This window comes from Oncorhynchus gorbuscha, linkage group LG22 (genome assembly GCF_021184085.1).
Source record: "Oncorhynchus gorbuscha isolate QuinsamMale2020 ecotype Even-year linkage group LG22, OgorEven_v1.0, whole genome shotgun sequence".
In the NCBI taxonomy this organism is placed as follows: Eukaryota; Metazoa; Chordata; class Actinopteri; order Salmoniformes; family Salmonidae; genus Oncorhynchus; species Oncorhynchus gorbuscha.
The window spans coordinates 45,496,069-45,516,490 of record NC_060194.1 but is presented as its reverse complement, the minus strand read 5'-3'; the positions used below and the strand labels follow the sequence as shown (position 1 = coordinate 45,516,490).

The window sequence follows — 20,422 nt, the reverse complement described above, 5'->3', positions numbered from 1 at the left end:
CAGGGAGAGAGCTACACGTGGAGAGAGAGCTACACAGGGAGAGAGAGCTACACAGGGAGAGAGAGCTACACAGGGAGAGAGAGCTACACAGGGAGAGAGCTACACAGGGAGAGAGAGCTACACAGGGAGAGAGCTACACAGGGAGAGAGCTACACAGGGAGAGAGAGCTACACAGGGAGAGAAAGCTACACACGGGGAGAGAGAGCTACACACGGGGAGAGAGCTACACAGGGAGAGAGCTACACAGGGAGAGAGAGCTACACATAGGGAAAAACAGCTGCTGTAATTAATGACCAGTTGAGAAATAAGACAATCAAGGGAAGAGAAAGTATTCTCAACGCTGCAAAGTGTGTGCATGCGCATGTTTTCCGTAATTCAAACAACATACCCTGTCGTTAAGCTAGATATTCCCTAAACCAACAATTTCTTCCACACGTAATTAATGATCACAACTTCAACTTCCAATGAATTTCCTCATAGGTGAAAGTTCTCCTGAGAGAGAGAGAAGTGTTCAACACAACACCGCCTGGGAAAAACAGAGGAACTAAGGAAACTGCCTCTCAACATAACATCATAGAACAAAATGTTTTGGTCCGGGTGTTGTGCAAGTTTTAATCCTGTTACTTGATGCTAACCACAAGAATCCTAATTCATTATTAGAACCATTCAAACGGTAGGTGGCATATACAACATTAGATGGTGGGTGGTGAGGGAATGGTGGGTGGTCAGGGAATGGTGGGTGATGAAGGAATGGTGGGTGGTGAAGGAATGGTGGTTTCGGAAGGAATGGTGGGTGGTGAAGGAATGGTGGGTGGTGAAGGAATGGTGGGTGGTGAAGAAATGGTGGGTGATGAAGGAATGGTGGGTGATGAAGGAATGGTGGGTGGTGAAGGATTGGTGGGTGGTGAAGGAATGGTGGGTAGGAAAGGAATGGTGGGTGGTGAGGGAATGGTTGGTGATGAAGGAATGGTGGGTGGTGAAGGAATGGTGGGTGGTGAAGGAATGGTGGGTGGTGAAGGAATGGTGGGTGGTGTAGGAATGGTGGGTAGGAAAGGAATGGTGGGTGATGAAGGAATGGTGGGTAGGAAAGGAATGGTGGGAGATGAAGGAATGGTGGGTAGGAAAGGAATGGTGGGTGGTGAAAGAATGGAGGGTGGTGAAGGAATGGTGGGTAGGAAAGGAATGGTGGGTGGTGAGGGAATGGTGGGTGGTGAAGGAATGGTGGGTAGTGAAGGAATGGTGGTTTCTGAAGGAATGGTGGGTGGTGAAAGAATGGAGGGTGGTGAAGGAATGGTGGGTAGGAAAGGAATGGTGGGTGGTGAAGAAATGGCGGGTAGGAAAGGAATGGTAGGTGGTGAGGGAATGGTGGGTGGTGAAAGAATGGTGGGTGGTGAAGGAATGGTGGGTGGTGAAGGAATGGTGGGTGGTGAAAGAATGGTGGGTGGTGAAGGAATGGTGGGTGGTGAAGGAATGGTGGGTGGTGAAGGAATGGTGGGTAGGAAAGGAATGGTGGGTGATGAAGGAATGGTGGGTAGGAAAGGAATGGTGGGTGGGAAAGGAATGGTGGGTGATGAAGGAATGGTGGGTGGTGAAAGAATGGTGGGTGGTGAAGGAATGGTGGGTGATGAAGGAATGGTGGTTTCTGAAGGAATGGTGGGTGGTGAAGGAATGGTGGGTGGTGAAGGAATGGTGGGTGGTGAAGGAATGGTGGGTGGGGAAGGAATGGTGGGTGTTGAAGGAATGGTGGGTGGTGAAGGAATGGTGGGTGGTGAAGGAATGGTGCGTGGTGAAGGAATAGTGGGTGGTGAAGGAATGGTGGGTGTCGAAGGAATGGTGGTGAAGGAATGGTGGGTGGTGGTTAATGGTGGGTAGTGAAGGAATGGTGGGTGGTGGTTAATGGTGGGTAGTGAAGGAATGGTGGGTGGTGGTTAATGGTGGGTAGTGAAAGAATGGTGGGTGGTGGTTAATGGTGGGTAGGAAAGGAATGGTGGGTGGTGGTTAATGGTGGGTAGGAAAGGAATGGTGGGTCGGTGGTGGTTAATGGTGGGTGGTGGTTAATGGTGGGAGGTGGTTAATGGTGGGTGGTGGTTAATGGTGGGTGGTGGTTAATGGTGGGTAGTGAAGGAATGGTGGGTGGTGGTTAATGGTGGGTGGTGGTTAATGGTGTGTGGTGGTTAATGGTGGGTAGTGAAGGAATGGTGGGTGGTGGTTAATGGTGGGTGGTGGTTAATGGTGGGTAGTGAAGGAATGGTGGGTGGTGGTTAATGGTGGGTGGTGGTTAATGGTGGGTGGTGGTTAATGGTGGGTGGTGGTTAATGGTGGGTGGTGAGTAATGGTGGGTGGTGAGTAATGGTGGGTGGTGGTTAATGGTGGGTAGTGAAGGAATGGTGGGTGGTGGTTAATGGTGGGTAGTGAAGGAATGGTGGGTGGTGGTTAATGGTGGGTGGTGAGTAATGGTGGGTGGTGTGGGAATGATATTGTATGTTTTGCTGGTTGCCCTTCCCAGGTCTCTAGGATCTAGTCTTTCTCCTCAGGGATTTGGAAGAGTAAAAATAATAGATACAGTACTTGTTGTCAGTTTGCTGTTGCAGTAAGGGAAATGCATCATCGAATGTTATGACACTTTCAAAAATGGTCTTCATTAGTAATTTCATCCTTTTTTAAAAAGTATTTGATGCAATACACGCAAAGTGGGATGTAGTACACGCAAAGTGAGATATAGTACACGCAAAGTGGGATGTAGTACACGCAAAGTTGATATGGTACACACAAAGTTGATGTAGTACACGCAAAGTTGATGTAGTACACACAAAGTGGGATGTAGTATACGCAAAGTTGATATGGTACACACAAAGTTGATGTAGTACACACAAAGTTGATATGGTACACGCAAAGTTGATGTAGTACACGCAAAGTTGATGTAGTACACGCAAAGTTGATGTAGTACACGCAAAGTTGATGTAGTACACAGAAAGTGGGATGTTGTACACGCCAAGTTGATATAGTACACACAAAGTTGATGTAGTACACACAAAGTTGATATGGTACACACAAAGTGGGATGTTGTACACACAAAGTTGATGTAGTACACACAAAGTGGGATGTTGTACACGCCAAGTTGATATAGTACACACAAAGTTGACAACACGCAGAAGTTCCCCCTTATCAGTCAACCTCCTACATCATTCTATGATGCATGACTGCACCTTTTCATTTGACCTGTCTGATGAAAACACACACACACACCATTCATGCATGCACACACACACACAACACACACAGACACAAAAAAAACACACATACACACACAAACACACGCAGTGTCTTACCCATGATGAAATCGTTGGTCAAGTATAAGAAGTAGACAGGGCAGGGGATGGTGACCACCTGTCCTGTATTGGCGCTGGGCCAGCAGGCCACTTTGTCCCACGTCCCACTGCAACCTGGGGGAGAGAGGGGGAGGTGGGGAAGGATGGAGGGGGAGGAGGGGGAGGAGAGGGAGGAGGAGGAGGGGATCTTGAAATAATAACCAACGTGCTCACTCAAAGATAAGCCTTAAAAACAGAGATAACCTTTTAGAGTTATGTCCTTTTCCTTCACGATGTTCAAACTCATAGAAGGAGAGAGGGGAGTGGGGATGGGGGAAGGAGAGAGGGGGAGGCAAGTGAGAGGAGGAGGAGGGGGAGAGAAGGGGAGAGCGAGAGAAATATGGATTAGAGGAAGAAAGGTAGATGGAGAGAGAAAGAGACAGACAGACAGAGAGACAGAGAGAGAGAGAGAGAGAGAGACAGAGACAGAGAGACAGAGACATAGACAGAGAGACAGAGAGAGAGAGACAGACAGACAGAGACATAGACAGACAGAGAGAGACAGAGTGAGAGACAGAGTGAGATAGAGACATAGACAGAGAGACATAGACAGAGAGAGAGAGAGTGAGACAGAGAGAGAGAGACAGATAGAGAGCGAGAAAGATAGAGAAAGAAAAAGAGAGAGAGAGACAGAGAGAGAGAGAGACAGACAGAGAAACAGAGAGAGACAGAGAGAGAGAGACAGAGAAAGGCTCTTGAAAACCCTGTGTGATTGATGATCTCCACATTTACAAAGAGATTAAAGATGATTCATGTTCTCCTGTGTGCAGAAAAAACTAACCCACACTGTGAATGTTTGTATGTTTCTAGGACAGCCAATCAGTAAAATCTAAGGTCACATCACATAGAGTTAACTACAGATGTAGGATCTTAATTGGAGCCAGTTTGCTACAGAAGGAAAGCAACAGGAAATTATAATTTTTTTGCCGATAATAATTAATGGACATTTTTGTAGGGGTTGATATTTTTTTAGTTAAGGGAAAGATCAAGTCTGAAATCTCAAAGTGGAAATTAAAAACTTTTTAAACCTCCAATACACTACAAATTTGACATTTCTTTCATTTGCTAGAAAGTTCTCATGTGACAGGGTGATCAAATGAATATCCTACATCTGTACATGGGCCAGTGTCTTGCCACATAACTTTAATAACCAACAAGCTCTCACAGCCTCAGAATTAGACGTTCATACATGTTTTTTTCCAAACGCCACATTTCATGGTGTGTTTTAAGATTAAGTTTAGCCATCAACTCTGAGTTTTTAAGGTTAGGTTTCAGTTTAGGCATTAACTAAAACGTTTGAGATAAGGCTTAAAACAAAAATCTCAAAAATGACTTTCTATCGATGGATTCAAACCTTTTGGTATCAGAGGCAGACTCTGTTAAATAACCCATTAAATGCTTCATAAAACACTGTCATAGGCTGATGCTATTGATACTATTATTTTGTTTCATATCTCAGTAAAAAAATTGAGTATTTTATCTCTCACACCGAAGTCGAGAAAGCAGAGAATTGTCAACAGGGAGGAAATGCACCTGCAATCACTTTTTAATCCACTTTCATCGTCTGAAAAGGCCATTTGCGAGTTGCCCCATGTCCTATTACCCTGAGGATCTCTTTGTGTTGGAATCAACAGAATGTGTACAATGGAAGAAACTGCATCTAAATTAAAATGACAATGAATACTAAATTACTGTAAATATATATATATATAAATAAGGCAGGGGAATAGTCAGTGTGTGCAGCCCAAATGGCCCCCTTATTCCCTACATGGACCTTATGGACCCTGGTCAGAAGTAGTGCACTACGTAATGAATTGGGTGCCATTGGTAGTGCACTACGTAATGAATTGGGTGCCATTACAGACGCAACCAGTAAGTGTTGTCACCCACGTGTGGTATGACATCGCATAACCAAGCTTCGGGGATGCTTGACACAATTGGGAATAAAGTCTAACCCCCCCCCCCGTTCAAGAATAACATTTCTCTATTCTATCACAAACTGTATGATCACATACCAGATCATGCTTCATATAAAGCTTACCTAATAACAATGGTAATTATGACTTAATATTCTGGGGGTTAATAGGCATTATACAGTTGGGACAGTTCAATGGTAATAACTGTATTTTAATATCATAAAAATACATCAATAGGAGTACTCTCCCACTTGAAAACATACTGCAGTACTACAGTCTGCAAAACACACTACATTAATTGCTATAGTATTTGTTGCAGTTTTCTTTTACAACAGTATTTATACTATAGCTAACTGTAAATACTACAGTACATACTACAGTACATACTACAGTGTGCAACAGCAAATACTACAGTAAATACTACAGTATACTACAGAAAACACTACAGTATATACTACAGTGTACTACATCAAATACTACAGTAAATACTACAGCACATACTACAGTAAATACTACAGCAAATACTACAGTAAATACTACAGTGTACTACAGCAAATACTACAGCAAATACTACAGTATATACTACAGTATATACTACAGTGTACTACAGCAAATACTACAGTGTACTACTGTAGCTCAGTTGGTAGAGCATGGCGCTTGTAACACCAGGGTAGTGGGTTCGATCCCCGGGACCACCCATACGTAGAATGTATGCACACATGACTGTAAGTCGCTTTGGATAAAAGCGTCTGCTAAATGGCATATATTATTATTATTATATTATTATTAACACTACAGTAAATACTACACTAAATTCAGCGAAAACACTACAATGAAAAATACTACGCACTACATAATTTATTTGGTCAGTATCCATCATCAGAGTGTCTCTATTAAAAAAACACTGTATGAGGATAACATCTCTGCAGATAAATTGTTGATGAGAATCTATTGCGTTTCAAAGCTACTCAAGGCACCCAGTAGACTAAAGAACAGAGGCGCAACACGGTTTACATCTTCTAACTACAGGATCCGACTGTGTTGAACGTTTGTCTGAATTAATCTAATACATAGCTTGTAAAAGCCATGAGAAGATGTACTGTTTATAAAACCTAAAAGGGATGTACAGGTTACGTGGTGAAACTCTTTATAGGTGGTACATAGTAAAGTACTGATTGATACAACTTATAGATGACTAACGGACATGTACTTATACCAAATACTGTAATGTAACTGGTATAAAGCACACACACACACACACACGCGCGCGCGCACGCACACACACGCGCACGCACACACACGCACACACACACACACACACACACACACACACGCTAAACTACTGAATTTACCTGTTGTCATGTTTTCTAACTGGGCCATGCACGTCTCTCTCTCCTTGTCCATCTCCAGCATGATGTCACATATCTGAATGGACAGCATCTGTGGGAAAGACAATGTGACCGTATGTCAGTGTAACATAGAAGAAGGAACCATGAGACCTGAAGACTTTGTGTTACAGTAGTTCCCTTTAGCCAGAACATCCTCCTAAGACAGCCTGCATAGCAACGGCTTGCTATCTCAGGAGGACATTTTGGCGACCTGATCTTATAGGCCAAGGTTTTAGTTGAACGGGCTAACCAAACACAGTGTTGTGACACAAAGGAGACCCGAGTTTGCCTGGGTTTGCCTGGGTCTGTCAGCTAGTAAACAACTTCGTGTTGACCCTGTCATGCCCTTATCCAATGTAAATACCTGAGACGTGATATCACATTTGACAAACGACTCGTGAATCATAACCACCACCAAACAGTTAACGCACCTCAATGGATGAATTATGAAAAGCTCAAAGCAAAAAGAACCGTATCCATCACCTCCGGAGAATGAAAAGTACCGACTGGTCGTCTGAACTCAATCTGAAGAGACGCATGAAGATGTCAGACAAACACATTGTGAACTTCAATCAGACCTTTGATGTTTGACTTACATTATATTTCTTGAGAAAAGCAGTAAGGCTGAAACATCAAGTCTCTGATATATCCCCTCCTCCTTGTTTTTGTTTGGCCCTATAGTATGTAGCCCTATGATAGATAACATATTCCTCAGTCTTCAAAACAACATGAATTTCACATGATCGCAAGTGAAATTGTTTTTTTTAAAATAAACACGTTTTCATATGATCACGTGATCTTATGTGAAGTTAATCTGATAACGTGACAACATCTAAAGCGACATGTGAACATAAAACTAAACATGAAAACGTGATCATATGTGAAGTTAATCTGATAACGTGACAACATCTAAAGCGACATGTGAACATAAAACTAAACATGAAAACGTGATCATATGTGAAGTTAATCTGATAACGTGACAACATCTAAAGCGACATGTGAACATAAAACTAAACATGAAAACGTGATCATATGTGAAGTTAATCTGATAACGTGACAACATCTAAAGCGACATGTGAACATAAAACTAAACATGAAAACGTGATCATATGTGAAGTTAATCTGATAACGTGACAACATCTAAAGCGACATGTGAACATAAAACTAAACATGAAAACGTGATCATATGTGAAGTTAATCTGATAACGTGACAACATCTAAAGCGACATGTGAACATAAAACTAAACATGAAAACGTGATCATATGTGAAGTTAATCTGATAACGTGACAACATCTAAAGCGACATGTGAACATAAAACTAAACATGAAAACGTGATCATATGTGAAGTTAATCTGATAACGTGACAACATCTAAAGCGACATGTGAACATAAAACTAAACATGAAAACGTGATCATATGTGAAGTTAATCTGATAACGTGACAACATCTAAAGCGACATGTGAACATAAAACTAAACATGAAAACGTGATCATATGTGAAGTTAATCTGATAACGTGACAACATCTAAAGCGACATGTGAACATAAAACTAAACATGAAAACGTGATCATATGTGAAGTTAATCTGATAACGTGACAACATCTAAAGCGACATGTGAACATAAAACTAAACATGAAAACGTGATCATATGTGAAGTTAATCTGATAACGTGACAACATCTAAAGCGACATGTGAACATAAAACTAAACATGAAAACGTGATCATATGTGAAGTTAATCTGATAACGTGACAACATCTAAAGCGACATGTGAACATAAAACTAAACATGAAAACGTGATCATATGTGAAGTTAATCTGATAACGTGACAACATCTAAAGCGACATGTGAACATAAAACTAAACATGAAAACGTGATCATATGTGAAGTTAATCTGATAACGTGACAACATCTAAAGCGACATGTGAACATAAAACTAAACATGAAAACGTGATCATATGTGAAGTTAATCTGATAACGTGACAACATCTAAAGCGACATGTGAACATAAAACTAAACATGAAAACGTGATCTTATGTGAAGTTAATCTGATAATGACAACATCTAAAGCGACATGTGAACATAAAACTAAACATGAAAACGTGATCTTATGTGAAGTTAATCTGATAACGTGACAACATCTAAAGCGACATGTGAACATAAAACTAAACATGAAAACGTGATCATATGTGAAGTTAATCTGATAACGTGACAACATCTAAAGCGACATGTGAACATAAAACTAAACATGAAAACGTGATCATATGTGAAGTTAATCTGATAATGACAACATCTAAAGCGACATGTGAACATAAAACTAAACATGAAAACGTGATCATATGTGAAGTTAATCTGATAACGTGACAACATCTAAAGCGACATGTGAACATAAAACTAAACATGAAAACGTGATCATATGTGAAGTTAATCTGATAACGTGACAACATCTAAAGCGACATGTGAACATAAAACTAAACATGAAAACGTGATCATATGTGAAGTTAATCTGATAACGTGACAACATCTAAAGCGACATGTGAACATAAAACTAAACATGAAAACGTGATCTTATGTGAAGTTAATCTGATAACGTGACAACATCTAAAGCGACATGTGAACATAAAACTAAACATGAAAACGTGATCTTATGTGAAGTTAATCTGATAACGTGACAACATCTAAAGCGACATGTGAACATAAAACTAAACATGAAAACGTGATCATATGTGAAGTTAATCTGATAACGTGACAACATCTAAAGCGACATGTGAACATAAAACTAAACATGAAAACGTGATCATATGTGAAGTTAATCTGATAACGTGACAACATCTAAAGCGACATGTGAACATAAAACTAAACATGAAAACGTGATCATATGTGAAGTTAATCTGATAACGTGACAACATCTAAAGCGACATGTGAACATAAAACTAAACATGAAAACGTGATCTTATGTGAAGTTAATCTGATAACGTGACAACATCTAAAGCGACATGTGAACATAAAACTAAACATCGTGATCATATGTGAAGTTAATCTGATAACGTGACAACATCTAAAGCGACATGTGAACATAAAACTAAACATGAAAACGTGATCTTATGTGAAGTTAATCTGATAACGTGACAACATCTAAAACATGTGAACATAAAACTAAACATGAAAACGTGATCATATGTGAAGTTAATCTGATAACGTGACAACATCTAAAGCGACATGTGAACATAAAACTAAACATGAAAACGTGATCATATGTGAAGTTAATCTGATAACGTGACAACATCTAAAGCGACATGTGAACATAAAACTAAACATGAAAACGTGATTCATATGTGAAGTTAATCTGATAACGTGACAACATCTAAAGCGACATGTGAACATAAAACTAAACATGAAAACGTGATCATATGTGAAGTTAATCTGATAACGTGACAACATCTAAAGCGACATGTGAACATAAAACTAAACATGAAAACGTGATCATATGTGAAGTTAATCTGATAACGTGACAACATCTAAAGCGACATGTGAACATAAAACTAAACATGAAAACGTGATCATATGTGAAGTTAATCTGATAACGTGACAACATCTAAAGCGACATGTGAACATAAAACTAAACATGAAAACGTGATCATATGTGAAGTTAATCTGATAACGTGACAACATCTAAAGCGACATGTGAACATAAAACTAAACATGAAAACGTGATCATATGTGAAGTTAATCTGATAACGTGACAACATCTAAAGCGACATGTGAACATAAAACTAAACATGAAAACGTGATCATATGTGAAGTTAATCTGATAACGTGACAACATCTAAAGCGACATGTGAACATAAAACTAAACATGAAAACGTGATCATATGTGAAGTTAATCTGATAACGTGACAACATCTAAAGCGACATGTGAACATAAAACTAAACATGAAAACGTGATCATATGTGAAGTTAATCTGATAACGTGACAACATCTAAAGCGACATGTGAACATAAAACTAAACATGAAAACGTGATCATATGTGAAGTTAATCTGATAACGTGACAACATCTAAAGCGACATGTGAACATAAAACTAAACATGAAAACGTGATCATATGTGAAGTTAATCTGATAACGTGACAACATCTAAAGCGACATGTGAACATAAAACTAAACATGAAAACGTGATCATATGTGAAGTTAATCTGATAACGTGACAACATCTAAAGCGACATGTGAACATAAAACTAAACATGAAAACGTGATCATATGTGAAGTTAATCTGATAACGTGACAACATCTAAAGCGACATGTGAACATAAAACTAAACATGAAAACGTGATCATATGTGAAGTTAATCTGATAACGTGACAACATCTAAAGCGACATGTGAACATAAAACTAAACATGAAAACGTGATCATATGTGAAGTTAATCTGATAACGTGACAACATCTCACATGTGAACATAAAACTAAACATGTGATCTTATGTGAAGTTAATCTGATAACGTGACAACATCTAAAGCGACATGTGAACATAAAACTAAACATGAAAACGTGATTCATATGTGAAGTTAATCTGATAACGTGACAACATCTAAAGCGACATGTGAACATAAAACTAAACATGAAAACGTGATCATATGTGAAGTTAATCTGATAACGTGACAACATCTAAAGCGACATGTGAACATAAAACTAAACATGAAAACGTGATTCATATGTGAAGTTAATCTGATAACGTGACAACATCTAAAGCGACATGTGAACATAAAACTAAACATGAAAACGTGATCATATGTGAAGTGTTCCAACAAAAACAAAAAAAAACGTTTTCACATGTGAAATTTCAAGTGAAATCATGTGACATTTTCTGCTTGTGAAATCATGTGGGGTTTTTTTTTTTCTATAAGGAGTGATTTCTGGGAAAAACTAAGTCATGGATCATCGTCAGCCATCACCTTAGCTACTTCCATCTGTGGCCAATTTCACTCTTGGCATCATTGACTTTTTAAATTTTTTATCAGAAATACTCTGTTCCAACAGAGTGAAGAGCCAGGACCCCATCAGAATATATTTCAACAGACCCCCACTATAATAAATATGTTTCAGTAGATTAGACGAACTGACTTGTTGGAAAGGTGGCATCCGATGACGGTGCCACGTTGAGTCATTGAGCTTTCAATGCGGGCCATACTACTGCCAATGTTTGTGTATGGAGATTGCATGGCGGTGTCCTCAATTTTACACACCTGTCAGCAACGGGTGTGGCTGAAATAGCTGAATCCACTCATTTACAGGGGTGTCAATGTCGAGAACCAGTAAAAAGTTTGGACACTCCTCTTCATTCAAGGATCTTCCTTTCTTTTTTACAATTTTCTACATTGTAGAATAAAAAATTATGAAATAACGCACATGGAATAATGTAGTAACCAAAGTGTTAAACAAATAAAAATATATTTGAGATTTGAGTATAAATAACAAATAAAAATATATTTGAGATTCTTCAAAGTAGCCACCCTTTGCCTTGACAGTTTTGCACACACTTGGCATTCTCTCAACCAGCATCACCAGGAATGCTTTTCCAACAGTCTTGAAGGAATTCTGACATATGCTGAACACTTGTTGGCTGCTTTTCCTTCACTCTGCGGTCCAACTAATCCCCAACCATCGCAATTGGGTTGAGGTCGGGTGATTATGGAGGCCAGGTCATCTGATGCAGCACTCCATCACTCTCCTTCATGGTCAAATAGAACCCACAAAGCCTAGAGGTGTGTTGGGTCATTTTTCTTCTAAAAAAAATGATATTAAGCGCAAACCAGATGGGATGGAGTATTGCTGCAGAATGCTGTGGTAGCCATGCTGGTTAAGTGTGCCCTAAATAAATCGCTGACAGTGTCACCAGCAAAGCACCCCCACACCATCACACCTCCTCCTCCATGCTTCACGGTGGAAACTCCACATGATGAGATCATCTGTTCACCTACTCTGCATCCCACGAAGACACGGCAGTTGGAACCAAAAATATCAACATTTGGACTCATCAGACCAAAGGACCGATTTCCACCGGTCTAATGTCCATTGCTTGTGTTTCTTGGCCCAAGCAAATCTCTTCTTCTTATGGGTGTCCTTCAGTAGTGGTTTCTTTGCAGCAATTCGACCATGAGGGCCTGATTCACGCAGTCTCCTCTGAACAGTTGATGTTGAGACGTGTCTGTTACTTGAGGGTGCAATTTCTGGGGCTGGTAACTCTAATGAATGCATCCTCTGCAGCAGAGTGAATAATGATGTACTGTCATTTCCCTTTGCTTATTTGAGCTGGTCTTTTACCAAATAGGACTATCTTCTGTACACCACCCCTACTATCTTCTGTATACCACCCCTACTATCTCCTGTATACCACCCCTACTATCTTCTGTACACCACCCCTACTATCTTCTGTATACCACCCCTACTATCTTCTGTACACCACCCCTACTATCTTCTGTATACCACCCCTACTATCTTCTGTATACCACCCCTGCTATCTTCTGTACACCACCCCTACTATCTCCTGTATACCACCCCTACTATCTCCTGTATACCACCCCTACTATCTCTGTATACCACCCCTACTATCTTCTGTATACCACCCCTACTATCTTCTGTACACCACCCCTACTATCTCCTGTATACCACCCCTACTATCTCCTGTATACCACCCCTACTATCTCCTGTATACCACCCCTACTATCTCCTGTATACCACCCCTACTATCTCCTGTATACCACCCCTACTATCTTCTGTATACCACCCCTACTATCTTCTGTACACCACCCCTACTATCTCCTGTATACCACCCCTACTATCTTCTATCTCCTGTATACCACCCCTACTATCTCCTGTATACCACCCCTACTATCTCCTGTACACCACCCCTACTATCTTCTGTATACCACCCCTACTATCTTCTGTATACCACCCCTACTATCTTACTATCTCCTGTATACCACCCCTACTATCTTCTGTATACCACCCCTACTATCTTCTGTATACCACCCCTACTATCTTCTGTACACCACCCCTACTATCTTCTGACCACCCCTACTATCCCTGTACACCACCCCTACTATCTTCTGAACACCACCCCTACTATCTTCTGTATACCACCCCTACTATCTCCTGTACACCACCCCTACTATCTTCTGAACACCACCCCTACTATCTTCTGTATACCACCCCTACTATCTTCTGTACACCACCCCTACTATTTCTGTATACCACCCCTACTATCTTCTGTACACCACCCCTACTATCTTCTGAATACCACCCCTACCTTGTCACAACACAACGGATTGGCTCAAACGCACTGAGAAGGAAATAAATTCCACAAATGTACTTTTAAGAAGGCACACCTGTTAATTGGAATGCATTCCAGGTGACTACCTCATGTAGCTGGTTGAGAGAATACCAAAAGTGTGCAACGCTGTCATCAAGGCAAAAGGTGGCTACTTTGAAAAATCTCAACTATGAAATATATGTTGATTACTACATGATTCCACATTGAACCAGCAAGCAATTCGTTTCTCAGCTACAGTTTGACTTGTGTCCTGTCTGACAGTGAAATGTAGCTCGCTCTTACTATAGCTTGGACTATGGAGTAGCTAGCTAGCGAGTGTTGCAAAAGCCCATTGTAAGGTAGCAGCGTGACAATTTAAAACACTGACGTGTTGTGTGGAAACATTTAGGACTGGCATTTGGACGTGAGCTAACCATCCGTTAGCTAGCTACCTTCTGTGTCATGTAAATGACTTAAATGTGTCGAGATCTCACTATAATAATATGTGACCGACTGTAGACCGCACTACAATAATGTTTCAGTAGACCCCACTACAATAATGTTTCAGTAGACCCCACTACAATAATGTTTCAGTAGACCGCACTACAATAATGTTTCAGTAGACCCCACTACAATAATGTTTCAGTAGACCCCACTACAATAATGTTTCAGTAGACCCCACTACAATAATGTTTCAGTAGACCCCACTACAATAATGTTTCAGTAGACCCCACTACAATAATGTTTCAGTAGACCGCACTACAATAATGTTTCAGTAGACCGCACTACAATAATGTTTCAGTAGACCCCACTACAATAATGTTTCAGTAGACCCCACTATTACAATGTGTTTATAGTAGACCCCACTATTACAATGTGTTTATAGTAGACCCCACTATTACAATGTTTCAGTAGACCCCACTATAATAATGTGTTTATAGTGACCCCACTATTATAATGTTTCAGTAGACCTCACTATTACAATGTTTCAGTGACCTCACTATAATAATGTTTCAGTGGACCCCACTATTATAATGTTTCAGTAGACCCCACTATAATAACATGTTTCAGTAGACCCCACTATAGTAACATGTTTCAGTAGACCCCACTATTACAATGTTTCAGTAGACCCCACTATAATAATGTTTCAGTGACCCCACTATTACAATGTTTCAGTAGACCTCACTATTACAATGTTTCAGTGACCTCACTATTACAATGTTTCAGTGGACCCCACTATTATAATGTTTCAGTAGACCCCACTATAATAACATGTTTCAGTAGACCCCACTATTACAATGTTTCAGTGGACCCCACTATTATAATGTTTCAGTAGACCCCACTATAATAACATGTTTCAGTAGACCCCACTATTATAATGTTTCAGTAGACCCCACTATTATAATGTTTCAGTAGACCCCACTATTATAATGTTTCAGTAGACCCCACTATTATAATGTTTCAGTAGACCCCACTATTATAATGTTTCAGTAGACCCCACTATTTTAATGTTTCAGTGGACCTCAGTATTACAATGTTTCAGTAGACCCCACTATTTCAATGTTTCAGTGGACCTCAGTATTATAATGTTTCAGTAGACCCCACTATTATAATGTTTCAGTAGACCCCACTATTATAATGTTTCAGTAGACCCCACTATTATAATGTTTCAGTGACCCCACTATTAAATGTTTCAGTGGACCCCACTATTACAATGTTTCAGTGACCCCACTATAATAACATGTTTCAGTGGACCCCACTATAATAACATGTTTCAGTGGACCCCACTATAATAACATGTTTCAGTAGACCCCACTATTATAATGTTTCAGTAGACCCCACTATTACAATGTTTCAGTAGACCCCACTATAATAACATGTTTCAGTGACCCCCACTATTACAATGTTTAGTGGACCCCACTATTACAATGTTTCAGTGACCCCCACTATTATAATGTTTCAGTGGACCCCACTATTATAATGTTTCAGTAGACCCCACTATAATAACATGTTTCAGTGGACCCCACTATAATAACATGTTTCAGTGGACCCCACTATAATAACATGTTTCAGTAGACCCCACTATTACAATGTTTCAGTAGACCCCCACTATTACAATGTTTCAGTAGACCCCCACTATAATAACATGTTTCAGTGGACCCCACTACAATAACATATTTCAGTGACCCCCACTATAACAATGTTTCAGTAGACCCCACTATAATAACATGTTTCAGTAGACCCCACTATAATAACATGTTTCAGTAGACCCCACTATTACAATGTTTCAGTGGACCCCACTATTACAATGTTTCAGTGGACCCCACTATAATAGCATGTTTCAGTGGACCCCACTACAATAACATGTTTCAGTGACCCCCACTATAATAACATGTTTCAGTGGACCCCACTACAATAACATGTTTCAGTGGACCCCACTACAATAACATGTTTCAGTGGACCCCACTACAATAACATGTTTCAGTGGACCCCACTACAATAACATTTTTCAGTAGACCCCACTATAATAACATGTTTCAGTGGACCCCACTATCATAACATGTTTCAGTAGACCCCACTATAATAACATGTTTCAGTGGACCCCACTATCATAACATGTTTCAGTAGACCCCACTATAATAACATGTTTCAGTGGACCCCACTATCATAACATGTTTCAGTGGACCCCACTACAATAACATGTTTCAGTGGACCCCACTATCATAACATGTTTCAGTAGACCCCACTATAATAACATGTTTCAGTAGACCCCACTATAGTAACATGTTTCAGTAGACCCCACTATTACAATGTTTCAGTAGACCCCACTATTACAATGTTTCAGTGACCTCACTATTACAATGTTTCAGTGGACCCCACTATTATAATGTTTCAGTAGACCCCACTATAATAACATGTTTCAGTAGACCCCACTATTATAATGTTTCAGTAGACCCCACTATTATAATGTTTCAGTAGACCCCACTATAATAACATGTTTCAGTAGACCCCACTATTATAATGTTTCAGTAGACCCCACTATTATAATGTTTCAGTAGACCCCACTATTATAATGTTTCAGTAGACCCCACTATTATAATGTTTCAGTAGACCCCACTATTATAATGTTTCAGTAGACCCCACTATTTCAATGTTTCAGTGGACCTCAGTATTACAATGTTTCAGTAGACCCCACTATTACAATGTTTCAGTAGACCCCACTATTATAATGTTTCAGTAGACCCCACTATTATAATGTTTCAGTAGACCCCACTATTACAATGTTTCAGTGGACCCCACTATTACAATGTTTCAGTGACCCCCACTATAATAACATGTTTCAGTGGACCCCACTATAATAACATGTTTCAGTAGACCCCACTATAATAACATGTTTCAGTAGACCCCACTATTACAATGTTTCAGTGACCTCACTATTACAATGTTTCAGTTGACCCCACTATTATAATGTTTCAGTAGACCCCACTATAATAACATGTTTCAGTAGACCCCACTATTATAATGTTTCAGTAGACCCCACTATTATAATGTTTCAGTAGACCCCACTATAATAACATGTTTCAGTAGACCCCACTATTATGATGTTTCAGTAGACCCCACTATTATAATGTTTCAGTAGACCCAACTATTATAATGTTTCAGTAGACCCCACTATCATAACATGTTTCAGTGGACCCCACTATAATAACATGTTTCAGTGGACCCCACTATAATAACATGTTTCAGTAGACCCCACTATTACAATGTTTCAGTAGACCCCCACTATTACAATGTTTCAGTAGACCCCCACTATAATAACATGTTTCAGTGACCCCCACTATTACAATGTTTCAGTGGACCCCACTATTACAATGTTTCAGTGACCCCCACTATTACAATGTTTCAGTAGACCCCACTATTACAATGTTTCAGTAGACCCCCACTATAATAACATGTTTCAGTGGACCCCACTATAATAACATGTTTCAGTGGACCCCACTATAATAACATGTTTCAGTGGACCCCACTATTACAATGTTTCAGTGACCCCCACTATTACAATGTTTCAGTAGACCCCCACTATAATAACATGTTTCAGTGGACCCCACTACAATAACATATTTCAGTGACCCCCACTATAACAATGTTTCAGTAGACCCCACTATAATAACATGTTTCAGTAGACCCCACTATAATAACATGTTTCAGTAGACCCCACTATTACAATGTTTCAGTGGACCCCACTATTACAATGTTTCAGTGGACCCCACTATAATAGCATGTTTCAGTGGACCCCACTACAATAACATGTTTCAGTGACCCCCACTATAATAACATGTTTCAGTGGACCCCACTACAATAACATGTTTCAGTGGACCCCACTACAATAACATGTTTCAGTGGACCCCACTACAATAACATGTTTCAGTGGACCCCACTACAATAACATGTTTCAGTAGACCCCACTATAATAACATGTTTCAGTGGACCCCACTATCATAACATGTTTCAGTAGACCCCACTATAATAACATGTTTCAGTAGACCCCACTATCATAACATGTTTCAGTGGACCCCACTACAATAACATGTTTCAGTGGACCCCACTATCATAACATGTTTCAGTAGACCCCACCACAGTCCTCCAGTGGTTTATCTGATTTATAGCCATTACTTTGCTGGATGAGACTCTTCAGCTGTGACATTAATCCAATATATATGACTGGGCTGTCTTTAGAACCAGCCCATATGGCTGGAGGTCCCTCGGACAGACTCCCACAAGGAGACGACTGGAGTTTGAAGCAGTGTGATTGTCGCATTGGTGATGTAAAACCTCCATAGAGACCCTCTAGTCTATTCTCTCTCCCCCATTAAGAGGTGGAGGCAGACAGTGTGATTGTGGTGTTGGTGCTTGAGGTGATGGAAGATAAAATGGCATAGTATTCCCTTTATAGTGCACTACTTTTGACCAGGGCCCATTAGGGCACTATGTAGGGGACATAGTGAATAGGGTGCCATTTTGGACACATATCCATGTTCTCCCTCCCATTAAGAGGTTGAAGTTGAGGTTGTCAGTGTGTTGTTAGTTGTGACAGCCAGAAGTGATGGAGGAGCTCCATGATGGAACTTCTAACTAACACAGCAGTGACATCCTCTGTCTCACCCTCTGTCTCTGTCTCTGTCTCTCTCTCTCTCCCTCCCTCTGTCTCTGTCTCTGTCTCTCTCTCTCTCTCTCTCTCTCTCTCTCTCTCTCTCTCTGTCTCTGTCTCTGTCTCTGTCTCTGTCTCCCTCTCTCTGTTTCTTTCTCTCTCCCTCCCTCTGTCTCTGTCTCTCTCCCTCCCTCTGTTTCTGTCTCTCTCCCTCCTCTCCCTCTCTCTGTTTCTGTCTCTCTCTCTGTCTCTCTGTTTCTGTCTCTCTCACTCCCTCCCTCTCTCTGTCTCTCTGTCTCTCTGTTTCTGTCTCTCCCTCCCCTCTCCTCTCTCTCTGTTTCTGTCTCTGTCTCTGTTTCTGTCTCTGTCCCTCCTCTCTCTCTCTGTCTCTCTGTTTCTGTCTCTCTCACTCCCTCCCTCTCTCTGTCTCTCTCTCTGTTTCTGTCTCTCTCACTCCCTCCCTCTCTCTGTCTCTCTCTCTGTTTCTGTCTCTCTCCCTCCCTCTGTCTCTGTCTCCCTCCCTCTGTCTCTGTCTCTCTCCCTCCCTCTGTTTCTGTCTCTCTCCCTCCCTCTCTCCCTCTCTCTGTTTCTGTCTCTCTCCCTCCCTCTGTCTCTGTCTCTCTCCCTCCCTCTGTTTCTGTCTCTCTCCCTCTCTCTGTTTCTGTCTCTCTCCCTCCCTCTCTCCCTCTCTCTGTTTCTGTCTCTCTCCCTCTCTCTCTCCCTCTCTCTGTTTCTGTCTCTCTCACTCCCTCCCTCTCTCTGTCTCTCTGTCTCTCTGTTTCTGTCTCTCTCACTCCCTCCCTCTCTCTGTCTCTCTCTCTGTTTCTGTCTCTCTCCCTCCCTCTCTCTGTCTCTGTCTCTGTTTCTGTCTCTGTCCCTCCTCTCTCTCTCTGTCTCTCTGTTTCTGTCTCTCTCACTCCCTCCCTCTCTCTGTCTCTCTCTCTGTTTCTGTCTCTCTCCCTCCCTCTCTCTGTCTCTGTTTCTGTCTCTGTCCCTCCTCTCTCTCTCTGTCTCTCTGTTTCTGTCTCTCTCACTCCCTCCCTCCCTCAGTCTCTGTTTCTGTCTCTCTCCCTCCCTCTGTCTCTGTTTCTCTCTCTCCCTCCCTCTCTCTGTCTCTCTCTCTCCCTCCCTCTCTCTGTCTCTCTCTCCCTCCCTCTGTCTCTCTCCCTCCCTCTGTCTCTCTCTCCCTCCCTCTCTCTGTCTCTCTCTCTCCCTCCCTCTCTCTCTCCCTCCCTCTCTCTGTCTCTGTCTCCCTCTCTCTCTGTTTATGTCTCTCTCCCTCCCTGTCTCTCTGTC

At 40.9% G+C, this 20,422-nt stretch overlaps 1 protein-coding gene across 1 annotated transcript in view; it reads right to left on the bottom strand.

The window, feature by feature from the left end:
• The window catches only part of LOC124009992 (vasoactive intestinal polypeptide receptor-like), a 135,548-nt gene that overhangs the window by 78,942 nt on the left and 36,184 nt on the right, over positions 1-20,422 (bottom strand). Inside the window, exons 2-3 of the mRNA XM_046322284.1 lie at positions 6,637-6,724; positions 3,330-3,443 (exon numbers count right to left, since the gene is read on the bottom strand). Of these exons, the coding sequence (XP_046178240.1) occupies positions 3,330-3,443; positions 6,637-6,724 (202 nt within the window). The remainder of the gene's footprint in view (positions 1-3,329; positions 3,444-6,636; positions 6,725-20,422) is intronic.